The 23,055-nt window shown below is 43.1% G+C and overlaps 1 protein-coding gene across 2 annotated transcripts in view; it reads right to left on the minus strand.

Annotated features, from left to right (window-relative positions):
- LOC129838348 (neuroepithelial cell-transforming gene 1 protein-like) overlaps positions 1–21,379 on the minus strand; it is a 36,761-nt gene extending 15,382 nt beyond the window's left edge. Inside the window, exons 1-3 of one of the 2 annotated variants that reach the window (XM_055905285.1) lie at positions 21,155–21,379; positions 5,102–5,168; positions 914–976 (exon numbers count right to left, since the gene is read on the minus strand). In XM_055905285.1, the coding sequence (XP_055761260.1) occupies positions 914–976; positions 5,102–5,168; positions 21,155–21,297 (273 nt within the window). In that variant the 5' untranslated portion in view covers positions 21,298–21,379. Of the gene's footprint in view, positions 1–913; positions 977–5,101; positions 5,169–5,529; positions 5,607–21,154 lie in introns of those variants that run through there. The other variant, XM_055905283.1, reaches the window with a different exon arrangement.
- Positions 21,380–23,055: the final 1,676 nt, after the last annotated feature.

The following is a 23,055-nucleotide window of genomic DNA, read 5'->3' on the forward strand; positions in this document are numbered from 1 at the left end:
GACCCAAACATTTTACTGAAGAAATATGAAGCGATCAAAAAAACAAGATTATGCTCCGCTGGGTAGGAAAGGACTAATGTCCTCCATGTTGTCATCAAAAGTAAAAGTGTTCACTAGAAATGTGGCCTGTCATAGTGGTTTGTGAGAAATTTAACAGGGTACTATTAATCATCTGATTACTCAGAATGCATCTGAGCTCCTAGACTGTGCGGCTTTCCTTTACTAAGCGTTCTACTCCGCTAGCCAGCACCTCACCTAAACAGCTGTGTGTTTCTTTCGCCTCCAGATTGAGTGTGATAATGAAGCCTCTGTGGAAACATTACCAAAAGGGGGATTATGGAGAAAATCATCCCAAGTTGGAATACTGGTGACAAGCCGGAGTGTGAGAGTCAAACACCCAGACAACAATATAGACCCATATTATGAGGACGTTTTCCAACCAACGAGTCCTGATTGTCAATTTACTAAAAATAAGAATCTTAGTAACTACAGTAGATTTGGTGATGGAATTCCCCAAACATGAGTTGATGAGTGTTGTGGTGGTTGCTATAAACAAACATGGTCCTTATCTGGATGGTTTTCAGTGATATGCTCAAGTATCACAAACAAACAGGACAGGGCTAGACTTTGGATAGGCTATAGACCTAGCTTCTTCAAACCTCAGCCAAAGATATACAGAGGTCAGGAAACTGTCCTCCATGTTGGTACCAAATGATCCATTGCAATAACATTCTAAGTCTAGAATGCAATTTCCCGTACATTCATGAATGTCAGCAACTCTTGGGGACAACAACAGTTTACAGAACTGTGTGCATCACTTTGACAAACTGATCTAAGATCAGTAATGCTGGTTCAGGGCATCTATATTGTGAACTCAGATCAGTGTTATGGGCCGATTCATTGTGTGTTTTACCTTGAAATCAAAGCTGCACAGGCTGACTGCATCAGACTCATCCTTCTCTCCGCACTTCCGCTTCTGGGGACAGATGGAAATGAGATTATGTTATTATTCAATTTAGACAGATAAACTTACCCATATCTATTATATACACACACAGGTAGACACACCAATACTCCCACAGATACTCTTTAGACAGATAGCTACACACACTCATGAGTCTCTCCAATTCACACAAAACAACTACATCTAGTCTGGACTCCTGCTGTTCTCTGACGTTAGACAAGAATAGACAACCACCACCCCTCTGCTCCATTACCCTGTCCTATCCTGGTCTCATAGGTTTGACAATAACCCCAGTGAAGTGAAGAACTGCCACTATTGCCCCAGGGACAATGTTCACCCCTGGAAGTTCCATTGGGAACAGGAAAGGCTTAATGAAGCACAAGAGCACTTGAACACCTGGGGAGAAGACCAGCTGGCAGGTGAGATGAGGTCTGGCCCGGAGTTTGTGTGTATGTGACTAGGGTTGTAAAGGCTGGAGGAGCGCTGGTGTCGCCTGACTGCCGGGGCTCTTAGGGCGCTGTCATTAGGGCGCTGTCATTAGGGCACATTAACCACAGAGGGAGTAGAGGGCCATCACAGGGCATTCAGGAAGTCGAGACGGGATCACGGGTGTGCAGAGTGAGACAGTATGTTGAGGTATTTATTTGTTATGAATAGTTTGTTTTGAAGGGGGTAAATGGGCATTTCTTCCTCAAACCGGTCAGCTTTCCCACAGTAAAAAGAACTCCTTGTACAATATAAAGAGAACTCCTTGTGCAATATCTTTCATAAATTACAAGGGGACACAAGGGGCCTCCATATGCAATGCCCCAGATGAGAAAACAAGGCTAGATGATTAGCTAGCCTACTAAGGGGAGTGAACAGTGCTTTGGCTAAGAGAGAGTTGTGCAACACTACAGTACAGCTCCTTATCAAGAGATTCTCATTTAGTGCTACAGCTGTTGAATACAGTAGTTCCACACTCAGTCAGTTTTTTTAAAGGTAGGCTAATTGAGGCAGTTAGGACCTTTGCTGAAGCTAATGAGGTAAGTGGGATCATGGATCAATCAATTAAACTCTTGTTTATAGTAGAGCTGACGGTAAAAGGAGAGGCTGAAACTGGCAATCTGATCAAAAGGCTACAGTGCAGCCAGTCATCAACTAGCTATAAAAAAAGGCTCATTAGCCAATAGCTTAAGACTAGTGTCTTTAATCAGCTAGTGACTGAACAACTAATCATTAAGATGATCCCCATTCAAAAGGAATTCAAGTGATTGATCAGAGAAAACCTCTTTAAATGTCTTGTTATTATCATCAGAGGGCTTAACTGCATAGTGCTAGGCTAGCTTTTAAATAACGATGGGTTTCGGGTCAGTTTTTGATTAAATCATCAAAAGGGTGGGCCAGGTTAGATGGAATGTTTACACTGGACTAGAGGCATAATGTAGAAGCTCCTCAGCTCATGAACCTAACAAACTACTGCCTATGCAATGCAAGTCTGGGCTAGAGGGGTCTGCTCTTCAGAGCCTCCCCCAGACAACAAGGCTTGTGTGAGGGCAGAGTCTCTGTTGACTGCTGCTGCCCATGCAAATTATACAATTTTACAATACCATGACATCATGGGCTAGGCTAAACTAACCTTTTAAACAAGCCCAGCTTAGTTAGGCCTGAGAAAAAAGGGCATTAATGTCAGGTGGGATTAGATAAAGAACTTGGTGATATTTGTTAAGCATGTTCGGCATGATAGAACAGTAGGTGAGAAACATCGATTGCACAGAGAGAGGGAAACAGTGAGAGAAGGAGAGAGTGGTAGAGGGAGGATGGGGAGAGAGGTAGAAAGGGCAGAGTGGGGGTTGGGACTGAGGCAACAGTGGAGTTCTCTTTCACTCGCTCGCTCTCTCTCACGAGTAACACTGGCCTACTATTGTGCTGGCCTGTTTGTGTGCATCACGTGAAAATGGCACCATAAAACCATGACCTGGTCAGCTGCCAGAATACAACCTGGCTTGCCCTATGTAATTACCAGCACAAAGCAAAGTATGAGGTAGGTAGGCATAGAAAAAGGTGGAGGCAGTGGGGTTGACACCGTGTTAAGGAATGCCATGGACGAGAGAGATTCTAGAACAGAGACTATGATAATCAGTGGTCGTATACTTAGTACCCCACCTCAGTGTTTTGGTATGTGCTGGGTAGGTTAATATCATTGAATTAGGGTGCTTGCTCTTACACGCACATAGGCACATCAAAATACAATCTCAATTCCTAGGCGCGCACACACACACACACACACACACACACACACACACACACACACACACACACACACACACACACCACACACACACACACACACACACACACCTGTTTGAAGTGGGAATGTTTGCATGGAAAGCGATGCTGACTGACATTCTGGCTGTCTGAACACGTCGCTGGGAGAGACAGAAAAGCTGCCATCTCCCCTACTAATTACCTGCCTATATTCACACAACAGCAGTTGGGTTTTGCACAGAGCTGGAAACCTAAATTACATTCTCAACATTACAGAATTACCTACTGTACCCTGAGGCCTTGCTAATGTAGTCTGAGATAATATGAAACACTACAGCCCCCCCCCCTACCTAAACTGTACTATGCCCGCCCCAGCCTCCAGAAAGTCCCCTACATTCCCTCATCAAAGCACAGGATCCTCCTGATCTTATTCAAGTTTCAAGGTAGAGATAAGAGGGGATGGGAGACAAAGGAGAAAAAAGGAGCCCACCGTTTGTCTACATTTCTCTCTCTTTGGGTAGATTTATAAAGTTGAGATAATAGTGGAGTCATGGGGGGGGGGGTAGCCTAGGTAACAAGCGCTATATGCTTTTAGTGGTTGAGCTAAGCATGCCAGTTAAGGTAAATTAGTGGAATCAAAGGCAATGTTTGGCACGAGATGAAGAGCCTCTGGCCTCCTCTCCTCTACCCCTCCCTCCCTCGTCCCTCCTTTTCATCTCCTCCTCTCCCCGGCTCAGATGAGTGATAGATAGGGTTTCAGCTGGGGTTCACTCATAAACCCTGGAATGCTCCAGGCCTTGTCGTTCCGTTCCTTTCTCTAATCTCTCCTCTCAACTCTGTTTCCAATCACTGATCGCATTGAGGTCTAGGTTTTACTGTAAACAGTAGGCCGGCCAATCTGAGAGGAACAATAGCTATGCTGATTCCATTATGTTGAAGGGGAAATAGAAACAGGAAGATTTTTCTTGTTTGTTCACTGGTGGGTCACTGGGTAGTGTGGGGAGTCTGTCCTCTGCCTGGCATCAGCTGTGAGGGAGTCATGCAATTAAAAAGTTCCTGAATGGAGGATCAGATGGACCTGCAGAATGCTTACGTGACTTCTCACTCAGAGGTGATTGCGAGTTGCATGAGCTGCATGAACGATTCAAGGTTTAGTTTGAATGCCTTTATTTTGGGGATCAAGGCTATCATGAACTATGCAGTAATGTGTCTTTTTTTAACTAGGCAAGTTAGTTTAGAACAAATTCTTAATTACAATGACGGCCTACATCGGCCAAACCTGGACGTCGCTGGGCCAATTGTGCACCGCCCTATGGGACTCCAATCACGGCAGGATGTGATACAGCCTGGATTCGAACCAGGCTGAGATGCAGTGCCTTAGACCGCTGCGCCACTCGGGAGCCCGAGTGACACCATCATCCACTATGGAGTAATGGGTGAAGACTGGGTTACAATAGACTGTGTTCTGAATACCGAAACACAAGTGATGCCAGATGCATCCAAGATGCAGTCCAAACCTCCTCTCAAAACCTTAAGACCAAAGTGGATCAGTCGTTTGTCATCATCGCTTACTAATAAAGGACTTTTTCCTAAGTGCACAGAGTCAGTATCTGTAGTCCAAGTCAAAGGAACTTCACAGCTTTGAGAATGAACAGGTCCATTTGCTTCCGTGCCTGTTTAAAAACACCAAGGCCAGATTTGAAGACAAAACAGACAGTTATGACAGAGGTATGACAGGGACAGGCACTCTCTCTCCGCACAAACAGGCCGGATAGCCATAATCTTCCCAAACAACGCCAGGATAAAATGTGGAGGATAGTGGAATGAGCCGAGGTTCTGTGAGGGAACAGGGAGACACAAAAACAAGAGCTGGATGGAGGCTGTACTCACCAGACTAAAGTCCCATTGAGGTCCAGGGGTGAGGAAGGTGAAGGAGCTCCCTCTTCTCAGTCCAGGCCTACAAGATGAAGATGGAAAAATAGCAGGAAATGATTGCTTATTCAACTAGTACAATATGAATAACACCATACCCTACACCCTAATTCAAAAAGGTAACACTACTAAGACCTTTACATCTCAGGGCACAAGATGACATAACATCACCACCACAACGCCACCAGGTAACAACCACACAATACAATACAAGCTCACCCCTGCCTTGTGAACGCTCAATCATGGTAGTGCAGGAAGTGCCCCAAACACAATAACTACTTCAGTCATTCAGTGCCTTCCCCAAAGACCCATTCAGACAGAGAGAGCCATGCTCAGGTGCCACCGTATACATCTGTGGCACACGGTGTATAGGCTCTGGTACATACCACAGCCTGCTGTAGCCATAGCGATGTCCCCTTCGCTGCATCCTCAGACGGCCAGCTAGGATAGACACCCAGCAGAGTAGATCCAGTCAGAGAACTTTCCTTCACCCCTCACTCTCTGTGCAGCACCCACAGGGTTACCAGGTCTCCAAGATGTCCTCACAATACTATTCTCTCCACATCTATAGGACAGACAGCCTACCCCTCTCACACGTGTAAGAGGAGGACCCTACCCACCCCTTTCCTAATTGGGGGAAGAAAGCAACTGTTGCCCCATGTCAGAAGTTTGTTTGCTGAGAGCCTGAGCAGGGAGTGCTTTAAAACAAACACAGATGAAGCAGGTCTACTTCCCCATTCTGGTCACCCCCAACCTCATGGAACCCCTCAAATACAATACTCACCCTTATCAGGTTATCATCAATGATTAAACTTCAGATTATATTTAATCATTGATGATAACCTGATGAGGGAGAGATCTGTATGAGGTATTTTTGAGGGATTACGTCAGTCTGGCCATTAGAGTGGGCTAGTTTAGGTCAGATCAGGACAAGTTGAGAGCTCTTAGACAAAGCACAATCTATTCCCTCTGTCTGACTAGACAATTACCCTTCAGACAGGCACCCTGTCAGCACACCTAAAAACCTCTGTCAGTCTTTTGAGACAGAAGGATTAGATTTCTATTATTGCCCTGTCACACGCTGATAACAACCCACATGAGTGATGATGAAGCCAAATTGGACAGCTTTCAAAAAGACCAGTTTCCACATTGTTTGGGTTTGAGTTAATGTCAAGGTGTTACTTAGATGAACCCTCATATCTTCTGAAACCGTCAACATGTTCAGATCATATCTGAAAACAGATTGGTGATAATGGTCTTAATATATTGAGAGACCTCAAAGGAAATCAACCTCTACAATCCTGACATTCTTTCCTTGATTCCTTTGAACCACTTGTCTCTAGCATGTGTTCCTGTTGTACTGCTGTTACAGGGCCAAGTCATTCCGTTGGCCTGCCTGCCTCGTTGCTACAGGTGGCATTGTGCACAGTGACACAGCACTTGTCTATAGTGAAGGGCAGAATGCACTGACCGCAGCTGTAGTGCCACTTTACAGCTTCCTATGTGGTCTGCACTCAGAAATCAGTACTGAACGACTAGTAGTGGAGGCCTGGCGGACAGTGGAGGAATTCCCTAAGAGTGAGTGAGTGAGTGAGTGAATGAGTGAGTGAGTGAGTGAAAGAGAGCACGAGAGCAAGAGAGTGCGAGAGCAAGAATGAGTGTGAGAGAAAGAGAGCACGGGTGCGAGAGAAAGAGAGCACGAGTGCGAGAGAAAAAAAGCATGCGTGTGAGGGAAAGAACAAGTGTGAGAGAAAGAGAGAACGAGTGTGAGAGAAAGAGCACGTGAGAGAGAAATAACGAGTGTGAGAGCACAAGTGTGAGAGAGAGCATGAGTGTGAGAGAAAGAGAGCACGAGTGAGAGCACAAGTTTGTCGACCTCCAGCGCCGACAGAGATGGCCGCCTCGCTTCGCGTTCCCAGGAAACTATGCAGTATTTAGTTTTTTTTACGTGTTATTTATTACATTGGTATCCCAGGTAATCTTAGGTTTTATTACATACAGTCGGGAGGAACTACTGGATATAAGAGCAACGTCAACTCACCATCATTACGACCAGGAATACGACTTTCCCGAAGCGGATCCTGTGTTTTGCCCACCACCCGGGACAATGGATCGGATCCCAGGCGGCGAACCAATACAACGACGCAGTAAAAGAGGCAGACGAAGCGGTCTTCTGGTCAGGCTCCAGAGACGGGCACATCGCGCACAGCTCCCGAGCATTCTACTCGCCAATGTCCAGTCTCTTGACAACAAGGTTGATGAAATCTGAGCAAGGGTAGCATTCCAGAGAGACAGAGACTGTAACATTCTTTGCTTCACGGAAACATGGCTCACTCGAGACACGCTATCGGAGTCGGTACAGCCAGCTGGTTTCTTCACGCATCGCGCCGACAGAAACAAACATCTTTCTGGTAAGAAGAGAGGCGGGGGGGTATGCCTTATGATTAACGAGACGTGGTGTGATCATAACAACATACAGGAACTCAAATCCTTCTGTTCAAAATAATTCTCTTCGATTATAATCACAGCCGCATATATTCCCGCTCTCAGGTCTGTTCAACGCTGGTCCGACCAATCTGATTCCACGCTCCAAGATTGCTTCGATCACGTGGATTGGGATATGTTCCGCATTGCGTCCAACAACAACATTGACGAATACGCTGATTCGGTGAGCGAGTTCATTAGCAAGTGCATTTGCGATGTCGTACCCACAGCAGCTATTAAAACATTCCCCAACCAGAAACCGTGGATTGATGGCAGCATTCGCGCAAAACTGAAAGTGCAAATCACTGCTTTTAACTTCTTGTCAATATGGGGGCGCTGTTTCCACTTTGGAAAAAAATCGTGCCCAAATTAAACTGCCTCGTACTCTATTCTAGATCGTACAATATGCATATTGTTATTACTATTGGATAAAAAACACTCAAGTTTCTAAAACTGTTTGAATTATATCTGTGAGTAAAACAGAACTCATTTTGCAGCAAACTTCCAGACAGGAAGTGAAAAATCTGAAAACGATGCTCTGTTCCAGGGCCTGCCTATTGAATTGCCTTATATTTATGGATATGCATGCACTGCATACGCCTTCCACTAGATGTCAACAGGCAGTGGAAGGTGGAATGGGGTGTCTAGCTTGATCTGAGGTCGAACAAGAGCTCTTGGAATGACGTGTCCAATATTTCCTTTGTCTACCTAGGCGCGGGAAGTACCTCCATATTGTCTTATGATAAGCGTTCGGTATACACGGCTAATATCTCCGGCTTTGTTTTTATTTGATACATATTAGAAAAACATCATAAAGTAGGTTGTTTCATCAGTTTATTCAACGTTTAATGGGACTTTTGGAGTTTTCCGTTCTCGGCTTCGAGAGAAATTGGGAACGTCATCAACATTGGCTAGCCTTGTGGAGCGAATTCGACAGAAGAGAAGGACATTCTAAAACCAAACAACGATTTATTCTGGACAAAGGACTCCTTGTACAAGATTCTGATGGAAGCTTAGCAAAAGTAAGAACAATTTATGATGTTATTTCGTATTTCTGTGGAAAATGTTGAGTCCTATTGTTCGCGTTTTGGCGGGCGCTGTCTCGCTATAACGTAAGCTGTTTGTTATGGTAAAGTTATTTTTAAAAATCTAACACGGCGGTTGCATTAAGAACTAGTGGATCTTTCATTTGCTGTCCAACATGTATTTTTTAGTAAAGTTTATGATGAGTTCTTTAGTCAGATTAGGTGAGTGTCCAAAATAGCTCCGGACAATTTGGTGAATCGATGCTACATATTCACAATTTCACGTTGCTCTCTGTAATTATTCTGGCTGCTTTGGTGATATTTTTGATGGTAGCTGCAATGTAAAACTATGATTTATACCTCAAATATGCACATTTTCGAACAAAACATACATTTATTGTATAACATGTTATAAGACTGTCATCTGATGAAGTTGTTTCTTGGTTAGTGACTAATTATATGTCTATTTGGTCGGTTTTGTGATAGCTACCTATGCGGTAGAAAAATGCTGAAAATATGCGGTTGAGTCTTTTGCTATTGTGGTTAGCTAATAGAAATACATAGTGTTTTCGCTGTAAAACATTTTAAAAGTCGGAAATGATGGCTGGATTCACAAGATGTTTATCTTTCATTTGCTATATTGGACTTGTGATTTCATGAAAATTATATTATATGATATCCCTGTCACGTTAGGCTAGGCTAGTCAGCTTTTTTGATGAGGATGCTCCCGGATGGGTAGCAATGAAAGGTTAACCAGGGGAAGGTGACTGGAAACATGACCGAATACAAACAGCGTAGTATTCCCTCCGCAAGGCAATCAAACAAGCTAAGCGTCAGTATAGAGACAAAGTAGAGTCGCAATTCAACGGCTCAGACACAATAGGTATGTGGCAGGGTCTACAGTCAATCACGGATTACAAAAAGAAAACCCGCCCCGTCGCGGACCAGGATGTCTTGCTCCCAGACAGACTAAACAACTTCTTTGCTCGCTTTGAGGACAATACAGTGCCACTGACACGGCCCGCTACCAAAACCTGCGGACTCTCCTCCACTGCAGCCAACGTGAGTAAAACATTTAAACGTGTTAACCCTCGCAAGGCTGCAGGCCCAGACGGCATCCCCAGACACGTCCTCAGAGCATGCGCAGACCAGCTGGCTGATGTGTTTACGGACATATTCAATCAATCCTTATCCCATTCTGCTGTTCCCACATGCTTCAAGAGGGCCACCATTGTTCCTGTTCCCAAGAAAGCTAAGGTAACCGAGCTAAACGACTACCGCCCCGTAGCACTCACTTCCGTCATCATGAAGTGCTTTGAGAGACTAGTCAAGGACCATATCACCTCCACCCTACCTGACACCCTAGACCCACTCCAATTTGCAACCGCAACCACACTGCCCTAACCCATCTGGACAAGAGGAATACCTATGTGAGAATGCTGTTCATCGACTACAGCTCAGCATTTAACACCATAGTACCTTCCAAACTCAACCCCGCCCTGTGCAACTGGGTCCTGGACTTCCTGACGTGCCGCCCCCAGGTGGTGAGGGTAGGTAACAACATCTCCACCCCGCTGATCCTCAACACTGGGGCCCCACAAGGGTGCGTTCTGAGCCCTCTCCTGTACTCCCTGTTCACCCACGACTGCGTGGCCATGCACGCCTCCAACTCAATCATCAAGTTTGCAGACAACACTACAGTGGTAGGCTTGATTACCAACAACGACGAGACGGCCTACAGGGAGGAGGTGAGGGCCCTCGGAGTGTGGTGTCAGGAAAATAACCTCACACTCAACTTCAACAAAAAAGGAGATGATCGTGAACTTCAGGAAACAGCAGAGGGAGCACCCCCCTATCCACATCGACGGGACAGTAGTGGAGAGGGTGGAAAGTTTTTAAGTTCCTCGGCGTACACATCACGGACAAACTGAATTGGTCCACCCACACAGACAGCGTGGTGAAGAAGGCGCAGCAGCGCCTCTTCAACCTCAGGAGGCTGAAGAAATTTGGCTTGTCACCAAAAGCACTCACAAACTTTTACAGATGCACAATCGAGAGCATCCTGTCGGGCTGTATCACCGCCTGGTACGGCAACTGCTCCACCCACAACCGTAAGGCTCTCCAGAGGGTAGTGAGGTCTGCACAATGCATCCCCGGGGGCAAACTACCTGCCCTCCAGGACACCTACACCACCCGATGTCACAGGAAGGCCATAAAGATCGTCAAGGACAACAACCACCCGAGCCACTGCCTGTTCACCCCGCTATCATCCAGAAGGCGAGGTCAGTACAGGTGCATCAACGCAGGGACCGAGAGACTGAAAAACAGCTTCTATCTCAAGGCCATCAGACTGTTAAACAGCCACCACTAACATTGAGTGGGTGCTGCCATACATGTAAAAAATGTATCACTAGCCACTTTAAACAATGCCACTTAATATAATGGTTTACATACCCTACATTACTCATCTCATATGTATATACTGTATTCGATACCATCTACTGCATCTTGCCTATATCATTCTGTACCATCACTCATTCATATATCTTTATGTACATATTCTTCATCCCTTTACAGTTATGTGTATAAGGTAGTTGTTGTGAAATTGTTAGGTTAGATTACTCGTTGGTTATTACTGCATTGTCGGAACTAGAAGCACAAGCATTTTCGCTACACTTGCATTAACATCTGCTAACCATGTGTATGTGACAAATAAAATTGGATTTGAAGAGAGCACGAGAGAATGTGTGTGAGAGAAAGGTGTGAGAGAAAGAGAGCACGAGTGTGAGAGCATGAGTGTGAGCGCGCATGAGAGAACGCATGAGAGAGCGAATTACATAGGGAGTTCAGACAAGTCAAACAGGAAGAAAAATTTAGGACTAAAAGGTGGAAAGTAGATTATAGGGAATAAGGCCAAGGATAAAGAGAGGGATGGGAGACAAGAAAAAAGAGACACACAAAAAAAAGCTTTGACTATGTACAGACTCAGTGAGCATAGCTTTGCTATTGAGAGGCCGCCGTAGGCAGACATGGCTCTCAAGAGAAGACAGGCTATGTGCACACCGCCCACAAAATGAGGTGGAAACTGAGGTGCACTTCCTAACCTCCTACTAAATGTATGACCATAGAGACACATATTTCCCCCCAGATTACACAGACCCACAAAGAATTCAAAAACAAATCCAATTTTGATAAACTCCCATATCTATTGGGTGAAATACCACAGTGTGCCACCACAGTAACAAGATTGACCTGCTGCCACACGGGCAAGCAGTGAATAGAAACACCATTGTAAATACAACCCATATTTATGTTTATTTATTTTGCCTTTTGTACTTTAACTATTTGCACATAGAAACAACACTGTATTCAGACATAACATGACATTTGAAATGTCTCTATTCCTTTGGATATTTACGAGTATAATGTTATTATTTGTATATTTTACTTGTATTTATCTATTTCACTTACTTTGGCAATGTAAACATATGTTTACCATGCCAATAAATCCCTTTGAATTGAGCGAGAGAGAGACCTGGGCAGGAGAGAGTTGTGTCTGTGTGGCACTGGGAGATGTGAAAGGTCACTACAGGTGGTCAGCAGACACCACACTCCTCCACCATCTTACCCCTTTACATCATGAGGACTGTGGTCAGTGACACTCATGGTAGAGACCATACAGCCATTATGAGCCTTGAACCTGCATTTCTTAGATGCAGGCAGTTTATTTGAAAAGGTCAAAGGTATAATTGAGCCCCCTATAAATTTACCTGACACCCCTGTGCACTCTTTCACCAGGTTCTCCTTTTCATCCTTCTCTGTTTCAGAAGTGTGTAAAGCCCTGAAAGAAATTGATGAGAAAAAAAATCTCCTGGCCCTGATGAACTAGACCCCCGCCTCCTACATCTAGCCGCAGACATCATTGCTCCCCCTTAACATCAAGCGTGAGGTTAAAAATACATGTTAAGGAAATCCCCAAGTTATGAAAATCTGCTTTTGTACTGCCTCTCCTGAAAGGTGGAGATCCTTCGCTACTTGACAACTATCCACCCATATCAAAATTGTCTGTACTGTCAAAGGTACTGGAGTCCTTAGTTAGTAGACAGCTAAAGACCTACTTCCAAGAAAACAACATCTTAAATGGAATGCAATCAGGTTTTAGGTCTGGCCACAGCACTGTTTCAGCAACATTGAAGGTTTTAAATGACATCCACTGTGCTCTTGATAAGAAGTTACATTGTGTGTCTGTTTTTATTGATTTGTCCAAGGCGTTTGGTCACTGTGGACCATGCTGTGTTAGTGCAAATGTTAAAATGTTGTGGAATTACTGGTCCTGCTCTAGATTGGTTTATAAATTACCTATCAAAATTACCTATCAAATCGTACACAATGTGTAATGGCGGATGGTTGTAAATCTGAGTCCATAGAGGTATGCTCAGGTGTTCCGCAAGGTTCTATTTTGGGCCCACTGTTGTTCATTTTGTATATCAACAACATTGGGGAGCTTATTGAAATAGCAGATGTTCATTTTTATGCAGATGATACTGTTCATTTTCAAGTGGTAGTAGTTTATCTTTAGCTTTTGAATGCCAAAAGAGCATTTAACATCATACAACAGAATCTGTATGATTTAAAGCTGATTCTAAATTCAGGTAAAACAAAATGCATGGTATATTCAAATGCCAGGCATGTTACAAATCATGTCATTACTACATTGGCTGGATATACTATAGAGCAAGTTAAAGTGTACAAATATTTGGGTGTGTGGGTTGATGGTAAGCTGAGCTTCACTGTGCATGTAGAGAACTTGATAAGGAAGCTCAAGCTGAAAATAGGATTTTATTACCGGCATAAGGCTTGTTTTTCCTTTGGAGGCCAGGAAGGAGCTGGTACGATGTACATTACTGTCGGTTTTAGATTTTAGTGATGTTATATATATGCAGGCCTCAGCCACTACCCTGAGAGCACTTGATTCAGTGTATCATGGAGCCCTCAGGTTCATTACAAATCAGAAACATCTAACACATCATTGTGATCGCTACAGCGCTGTTGGCTGGTCATCATTGACCTTGCGTAGGCTTAAACACTGGTATTCGCTGATTTATAAGGCCATATTGGGTAAAATGCCATTTTATCCGTTCTTTTTTAGTCAGGTCAGTAAATAAATATAAATTACGGTCCCATTCTGATTTGCTTCTAACAGTACCAAAAATTAGAACAGGTCATGGTAGAAATAGTTTTAGTTACTTAGCACCGTGGTCCTGGAATTCTCTCCTGAACATTTTAACATGTGATGATCTAGTTTCGTTGGTGGAGTTTAAACACTTGATCGATGTATATATCATAGAAGAGTGTAATTGTTTTTAGGCCAGCTGTTTTTAGTCAAGACGTTTGTGTTTTTAATGTAATATGTAATTGTTGTACTGTATGTGTTTTTATAGTTTTGTTTAATGTTGTGTTAGTGTATGTAAGTTGTTTTGTCTGAAACGTTGTTCCCCCTGCTGCTATTGGACCAGGTCTCTCTTGGAAAAGATATATTATCTCAATGAGAAAAAACCTGTATAAATAAAGGTAAAATAAAAAATGAGCGACAGACCTACGCGCAAGCAGTGCTGCTCCTGCATGAGTCAGAACCACAGCCTGAACTGGATGATCGGTTTGACTCAATATTCAACGGAACGCACCATAACGTGGGGAAAAGGAGGGAGAGTTTAGTCACTGGATCTGCTGTGGCCTGGAGGTGAGGAGGATGGTAATGACGACTGTCAAGAACGCCCCAGGGTGTGTATTAATGTGTACATTATTCAAAATGACATTACCTCAGACAATGAGCCATGATGTGAAACAAATCTGAAGAGACACCAGTAATAAGTGTCCAATAGACATCCCAGTGACATCTGGCAGCCAATGAGCTCATAAAGTGAGGTGATGCTTTGTGTTATTCTATGTTCTGGGAACCGGTGTGTTCTGTAGACACCAGGAACACTGAGGTATGTGAGGTGATGAATGAAAGCTATGCTGCTACGCTGTGACGACCTGGGTGGTTCACTGGTGTCCGCCTGGTGGTGGTGTCTGAGGAATGCAATGGAGCTTCACAGGAACACTAGATAATCACAGTAGTTCCCTCAGAAGAAGCCAAGGGACGGCCAGAGCAGGGCTATTTCTCAGACAGTGGTCAAAACATGCAGGGAATGAGGCCTGAGCCGAACACGGGTGTGTGTACAACAACACACATATCACCCCCAGTCCTGTCTCTCATTCTCCCTCATCATTCTAAACAAACACAGTAAAAGGTACATTATGTAATAATGCACAAAATAATTCCTGTAGAGCTCCTTTAATGCAGAAAATAATTCCACCCAGAGACTGGGAAAGGTGTTTGCTAACAGGATTTAGGCCTAATCATGATGTTTTGGAAGGTTCTTCCTCTCTGATGCCCACGCTGTACAGTAAATGACATCAAAGTTGTTTCATCCTAGAGTGATTAGGCCAGCATTGCTTTTACTCTCATTTCTGAACAACACACCCCAGATAACAGTAACACCTGACCGTAGCCTAAATCGATTATTTCAGATGTCGATGGGATGTAATGTTGTTTAGAGGGCCACAACCGGACGACACTGGGCCAATTGAGCGCCGCCCTATGGGACTCCCAATCATGGCCGGTTGTGATACAGCCTGGATTTGAACCAGGGTGTCTGTAGTGACGCCTCAAGCACTGAGATGCAGTGCCTTAGACTGCTGGGCCACTCGGGAGCCTGGGTCATTCAACTGAAAAAACATCCCAATGACAAAACAAATGATTATTTTAGACATGATTTCCTTTTATCTGACCTTACCTGTGTGGACCGGATGTTTATGGATGCTGACCTGTTAAAAAACAGAGATAGCCTAGCAATGTGGTGCACCTGACAGACTTCATCATAAAAACCCCTCAGAGTGTCTGACTGTGCATGCCTGAAGGTCCTTTACTCTGAAATCTTTACCTGGGGCAAGAGAGTTTTTCCAGGTGAAGAAAACTCATGAGAAATACTGGAAGAGTGGAGGCCGGGGAAGTGGGAGGTTGGGGTGGTTGGAATCAGTTTTACATAACCTAACCTGACAAACAAAGGCAGGGCCTAGGTTGATGCCTTTCCACTGACTCACAGCACATATAGCTCTCTCACACTGGCACAGTGAAAGTGGCCTTTGCCCCCAAGCTGACTATGACCAAGTGAATACGAAGTGACATCAATCACGTATGCATAAAAAGGCCCCACACACCAGCACAATGGCTGGTATCAGCTTTCTGAACAGCTCATCGTGGGGGAAATGTGACATTGGATACATTACATTGATACACCTGAATGCGATTGTTAAAGGGTCTAAAAACTATAGAAGTTTTACAATCTAGGTTTGTATGACATTATAGAGTTGGTTGTTTATTTTTCTAGAACATTACTGACCATTCTGCTCCCACGACACCTGTCCATTGTAAAAGGGGACAAAGGTTGGTCCCTGGGGCTTGTGATTGGAAGTCACAGGCAGGGGTATGATTCTTACTCAGAGGTAGACCGATCTGTTACACACTTCTGTGGGTGAATAACACCTGAATAGGCTGGAAGCAAGTCAGAAAATGTTGACATAATTGAGGCTGAAGGACAGTGAATAACGATCGAGACAGGAGCACGCGGCTCAATAATCACAAAGGTAACATGCAATCAAACACCTATTACCTAGTAGTCCAAAGTCCACTGAGCAACACTCTCCTTGTTTTCCTGCAGGGTTGGCTATTGGGGTCATATTTATAGTCACAGTTTTCCATGTTTTCCCAACAGGGCAGGGACCTTTTGGCACAAAGGATGGAAAGCCTACCAGTGTGCCACTTGCCAACATCAACTTTCTCAGTATTGATTACCCCAAAATAAAATCGACTTTTGGCTCTCTCAGTCTGCTGTCTGTCTAAAACTGAAATGATAAAAGTTTGATTTAAAGGCCTGGGGAAATTCATGAAGACTATTTGTGTCAAAGTGTATACTCAAACAGGAACGGTTAAAAAAGTATAAACAAATCAAGTATTTTCTTCCTTACAAGATGTGGAACTGTAGAGGTTGGACACTATCTTTATGAGACTTTGAACAAGAAGTGCAGAGTCCCTTCATGAGACATATGCTGTTCTGTAGGCCAGAGCTTTGCATAATTCTGCAAAAATATTGGTGTACAACGTAAAACACCAAATAATGCATGCAGAGCAGAATTAGGCCGATACCCGCGAATTATAAAAATCCAGAAAAGAGACATTCAATTCGACAACCACCTAAATGGAAATCGATTCCCTAACCTTACATAACAAAGCCATCACCTACAGAGAGATTAACCTATAGAGTCCCAGGGCTCTGTTCACAAACAAACAGACCACACAAAGCAACACAATTAGACCCAACCAAAACACGAGAAAACAAAACGATAATTAGTTGACATATTGGAAACTACTAACAAAAAACTGAGCAAACTAGATGCTATTTGACCCTAAACAGAGAGTACACAGAGGCAGAATACCTGACCACTGTGACTGACCCAAAACTAAGGAAAGCTTTGACAGACTCAGTGACCATAGCCTTGCTATTGAGAGAGGCCGCCGTAGGCAGACCTGGCTCCCAAGAAAAGACAGGCCGCCGTAGGCAGACCTGGCTCTCAAGAAAAGACAGGCCGCCGTAGGCAGACCTGGCTCCCAAGAAAAGACAGGCCGCCGTAGGCAGACCTGGCTCCCAAGAAAAGACAGGCCGCCGTAGGCAGACCTGGCTCCCAAGAAAAGACAGGCCGCCGTAGGCAGACCTGGCTCCCAAGAAAAGACAGGCCGCCGTAGGCAGACCTGGCTCTCAAGAAAAGACAGGCCGCCGTAGGCAGACCTGGCTCTCAAGAAAAGACAGGCCGCCGTAGGCAGACCTGGCTCCCAAGAAAAGACAGGCCGCCGTAGGCAGACCTGGCTCTCAAGAAAAGACAGGCTATGTGCACACTGTCCACAAACTTAAGTGGAAACTGAGCTGCACTCCCTAACCTCCTGCCAAATGTATGACCATATTAGAGACATATATTTCCCTCAGATTACACAGACCCACCAAAAAATTTGAAAACAAATCCAATTTTGATAAACTCCCATATCTATTCGGTGAAATACCAGTGTGCCATCACAGCAATAAGATGTATGACCTGTTGCCACAAGAAAAGGGCAACCAGTGAAGAACAAACACCATTGTAAATACAACCCATATATTCACCCATCATTACAACACTGTATATAGCCATACTATGACATTTGAAATGTCTCTATTCCTTTGGAATTTTTGAGAGTATTGTTTACTGTTTATTATCTATTTCACTTGCTTTGGCTATGTAAATATATGTTTCCCTTGGCAATAAAGCCATTTGAATTGAATTGATAGGTAGTCTAAAAGGTATACTTGGCACATCCCAACACTGACAAAAACTGTCAGACTGGCTTCTACCCTATGTAAAGTATATAGTATTAATGTTTTATATTTCTGTTTCATTCACCCTTACCCTGCCCCCACAGTTGTAAATGTGTATATATTATTATCATCTATATTTTGTCTCACTCACTTCTTTTTATTTATTTAATGACCTGCACTGTTGGAGCACGGCGCATAGGATTTTCACTGTACCCGGAAATTACATCTGCGTCTCTACACATGTGACTAATAAACTCTATTTAGCTATCATCCAAACACCCACACCAATTATTATTCGTCGTTCCTTGATTAATTTGTTGATATTTACTGCCACCTTGTGGTCAACTAGTGTGTATTACAGTATTGCAGCAAACTGTCCAGTAGTACACAATTATTTGCAGTACTTGCTATCTGTAGCCGACTGTCTGTATAAAAGTTTACAATTATGGCATGTGCTGACACAAAAGGATAATTAGGTCCTGACGGGAACATGCAAAAGTAACCAGCTAAAATAGTTTTCCAAGGACTTGGAATATGCAACCAGCACTACCTTCTAGCTGCAATATAAATGTGTTTGCTTGTTTAATTAAGGATCGGCGTTCCGTTAACGGGACAGTTAGAAATCATGCAGCGCGTTATATCAAGATCGCAGATTTTAGAGTAACAACACATGTTGGTACATAGACGTGTCTTATTAACAAGAATTTAACCTTTCAGATGATATATAAAACTGCACTGTCAAATTTACAAAAAAATGCCATGCTATTGTTTGAGGAGAGCTCCTAACAACAAAACACTTTTTTCAACGCAATAGGTTAGATAAATTTACCTCTGAAGGTGAAATGTGTACTTAGAGCAAGATTTCAGAATGTATCATCCAAAGGGTCCCAGAGATAACATGAAGTGTCGTTTTGTTAGATAAAATCGTTTTTCATATCCTAAAAAGGTCCATATAGCACGCACGATCGATTTTATATTTCCACTCGTTCAATTTGCAAAGAAAGGAATCTGTGAAAATCTCACCCTGAACGTCATTTGAACGAGTCAAATCACGTTCGTATCTATTCCTCAGAGATCCTAGAAGGTAACAAGACTTCACTATTTTATTAGGGGTGTAGTATATCCTATAGGACACCATATTTGGTCAGAGAGTGACGCCTTCATGGCACACTGATGACGCGGGCGGCCATCACTTGAACATTTACATTACATTTACATTTAAGTCATTTAGCAGACGCTCTTATCCAGAGCGACTTACAAATTGGTGCATTCACCTTATGACATCCAGTGGAACAGCCACTTTACAACAGTGCATCTAAATCTTTTAAGGGGGGGGGGGGGGTCAGAAGGATTACTTTATCCTATCCTCGGTATTCCTTAAAGAGGTGGGGTTTCAGGTGTCTCCGGAAGGTGGTGATTGACTCCGCTGTCCTGGCGTCGTGAGGGAGTTTGTTCCACCATTGGGGGGCCAGAGCAGCGAACAGTTTTGACTGGGCTGAGCTGGAACGACTGTATCTTTGTCAAATAAGCCCCAATCAGGGTTTAACAAAGCTAGCTAGATGGCCAATGGGAGATAGCACCATAAATCAAGAGGATGCCAGACTTTGATGACAGAATTTGCCCACAAAGGACCACCGCGCCACCTTCTTGTTCAAGTGAGCACAGCACAAGGTGAGTCCAAAAATGTATTGTGTACTGCTGCATAAATGATGTAATATGCCAGGGAGATATGTTTACTGTAGTTAAGAAAGGAATACTAATGTATGTTGTGTAGTAAGCTGTTGGTAGCCTGTGTGCCTCACCCTATTAATTTGGTCCCCTTTCCCCCAATAACTTAGCCTACTGTTCTGACTTGGTGGTGCACATGTAGCCTATAGCCTGTTTTAGAAAAATGTCATCATTGAATATTGTAAGCACTTTCATTGTCTGCTTATATGCCCCCTTTATGTATACTACAGTTCTGACTTGGTGTACAGGGAGAATACTGCAAGAACAGCCTGTTCTGAATTCTGTTGCTGAACATTTCAAAAGTGCTGAACAAATAGTTATATTGACTATGTCCATCCTAGCTCATTAATGTCTTAATCAAAATTACAGATTGCCTCTTATCCACATTTGTTTAAGAAAGTCAGCCATATTAGCTGTGTTTTTTTGTTAAAGGCAGTAAATGAGGCGGAATGAACTGTTTCGCTGCCAGACAAGTCTTAGATGATATCCAGGTGTTGGGACAGCTTTATGTAGGCCCTAACAGTTTGTGGGCACCATTTGAATGAATTATTTAGTGTTGTGGCTTTGCTGGCATGCAAATAAAACATTTTTTGTTGAGGTTGCCCCACCAAGATTTACATGCTAAAATCGCCACTGGTTACCACCCGCCAGCATGGCATTGCTTATTAATCAGAAACAGCTGCAAAGTTACTCCTCTTCATAATAGATGCGCCAAGCAGCCTTTTGTGCTCTTTGGTGGGGAAAAAAATACCATACTCCATTGGATAATTTGTACATTTTCACTTAATTTTTAGCTAATATATATATATATATATATATATATATATATATATATATATATATATATATATATATATATAAATAAATCTACATTTTATAAAATTGTATAATTACGTGATATGACAGCATTCCGCAAACCCGCTCCAAGATTAATGGTTTTGACCATTCATCACACACGCCCTGCTTTGATAGGTGTAACGTTATCTAGAACGATAATGAAAAGGCACAGGTGAAAGAAAATTCAAGGTACTTATAGTAACATGTCATTTGAGGCGTGCATGATCATGAGCAATCCTATAATTTCACTTCCCTTGTGAGAACCATGAGCTGGGCTGTGACAATGACAACTTACTCGAATTGTAACGTTAGCCAGGCACATGCTAGCCTTCGAAACAAACTTTCAACTGACGTAACTGTAATTTTATTAACTATCTAAATAATGTTAGCTAGAGTCTGTTGGTAATACGTTAACGCCATAGAAATATTTTACACTTATATTCGCTTCATCCCCTGCACTCAATAGTTAAGGCCGCGTTTTGTCTCACCTTGATTTGCTATTGTTATTTCTCTCGGGGGATGTCTCATCATCAATGGTGAACTTCCTCTTCATGTTTGCCTTTCTCTTTGGTCTGTCATTCTGCTTCTCTGGTATCGAACTTTGAACCTGTGCTTCACCGGTTTCCTCCATTTGAAATGCAAAACCAGAAATCAATGTTAACGGTGAGAATAATAGATAACTATTAATGAAAAAATAATAACAGTAGACGGATGTTTGAAATTCTTTGAATATGGCGGAAATCCGAACAATGACCAATAAGGAAAGACCTGAGGTTCTAGTTGCTAGGATATATGGTTAAATGGGAGGGGTCATACCCTTAAACAGACGACTCTGGGCGGGGCCAGCACCTCTAATAACAATTGAAAATGCTGTTACAATGAACTTGCTTCTATTATCTGCACAAAACAACCCTTTGACACAATTAAATGTCAATGCACTCTACCGTGTTTTTGTATTGTAATATACTAATGTTGTGCATTTCTCCCCTCTTTGATAGTTCAGTTCAACAAACATTTGTGTTCTGCAAGGATTTAAAATATTACATTATTGTTATGCAACTGCAAAAGGCAGATGGGATCATCTGATGTAAAATGAACTATTCTGGATAGAATCACACACACACAGACACACACACACACACACACACACACACACACACACACACACACACACACACACACACACACACACACACACACACACACACAGAAAAAGTACCCAATTGTCATACTTGAGTAAAAGTATAGATACCTTAATAGAAAGTTACTCAAGTAAAAGTGAAAGTCACCCAGTAAAACACTACTTGAGTAAAAGTCTAAAAGTTATTAGTTTTGAAAATACTTAAGTATCAAAAGTAAATGTAATTGCTAAAATATACTTAAATATCAAAAGTAAAAATATAAATAATTTCAAATGTCTTATATTAAGCAAAGCAGACGGCAACATTTTCTTGTTTAAAATTTACGGATAGCCAGGGGCACACTCCAACACATTATTTACAAAAGATGTATTTGTGTTAGTGAGTCCACACACACACACACACACACACACACACACACACACACACACACACACACACACACACACACACACACACACACACACACACACACACACACACACACACACACACAAAGTATGTATTGCTGAATTTCAACACGTAGTTGTCAAACAGCTCCAAATATAGCGTGCATGCATTGAAAGGTCCAGGCTTCAGAAGTCATGGTGGCAGTTCACAGCTGCTGGTCACGTTCCAGTAGGCGATCTGTCCGTAACGGAACGCCCCCTGTCCTGGTGCTGTTACTGTGACTGCAGTCTCCAGCAGGGCCGAGAGAGTGAGGGGCTCACACAGTTCAGTGCACTGATCTTTAACCTCAGTGCTCTGGGTCAGATCTAAGGCAGCACCTAGATACACACACACATACACACACACACACACACACACACACACACACACACACACACACACACACACTATTTATATCATTGTAATCATCACCAAAGTCAATGTCTTGTCGCGTGTGATGAAATACCTTCTTGCCAGTTGTCCCTGTCTGAAAAAGTTGACCTATCCTCAGAGAACTGCACACAGAGACTTGTTCGCACCCCTGATGCAGCTCTGTGGGACAACAAAGTATTGCCATTCATCAATATCCCTAACTGTACATGGTAATGGAGAGAAATATAATGTTTCAAATGACTTGTGAAAACAACTCAAGACCACTCAACTCTTTCCCAGCACACGCACATGCTGCTCCACTAATTACCCTCTCTTCTCGTCCCAGATGGCAATTGAAGAGGATGTTTCAGAGGGGGCAAACCACTCTGACGACCTCGAATGACTTCAAGCCTCTGAGGGAACAGCCAATTGATCAATTTAAGAGCATT

Source organism: Salvelinus fontinalis, chromosome 39 (assembly GCF_029448725.1).
Source record: "Salvelinus fontinalis isolate EN_2023a chromosome 39, ASM2944872v1, whole genome shotgun sequence".
In the NCBI taxonomy this organism is placed as follows: Eukaryota; Metazoa; Chordata; class Actinopteri; order Salmoniformes; family Salmonidae; genus Salvelinus; species Salvelinus fontinalis.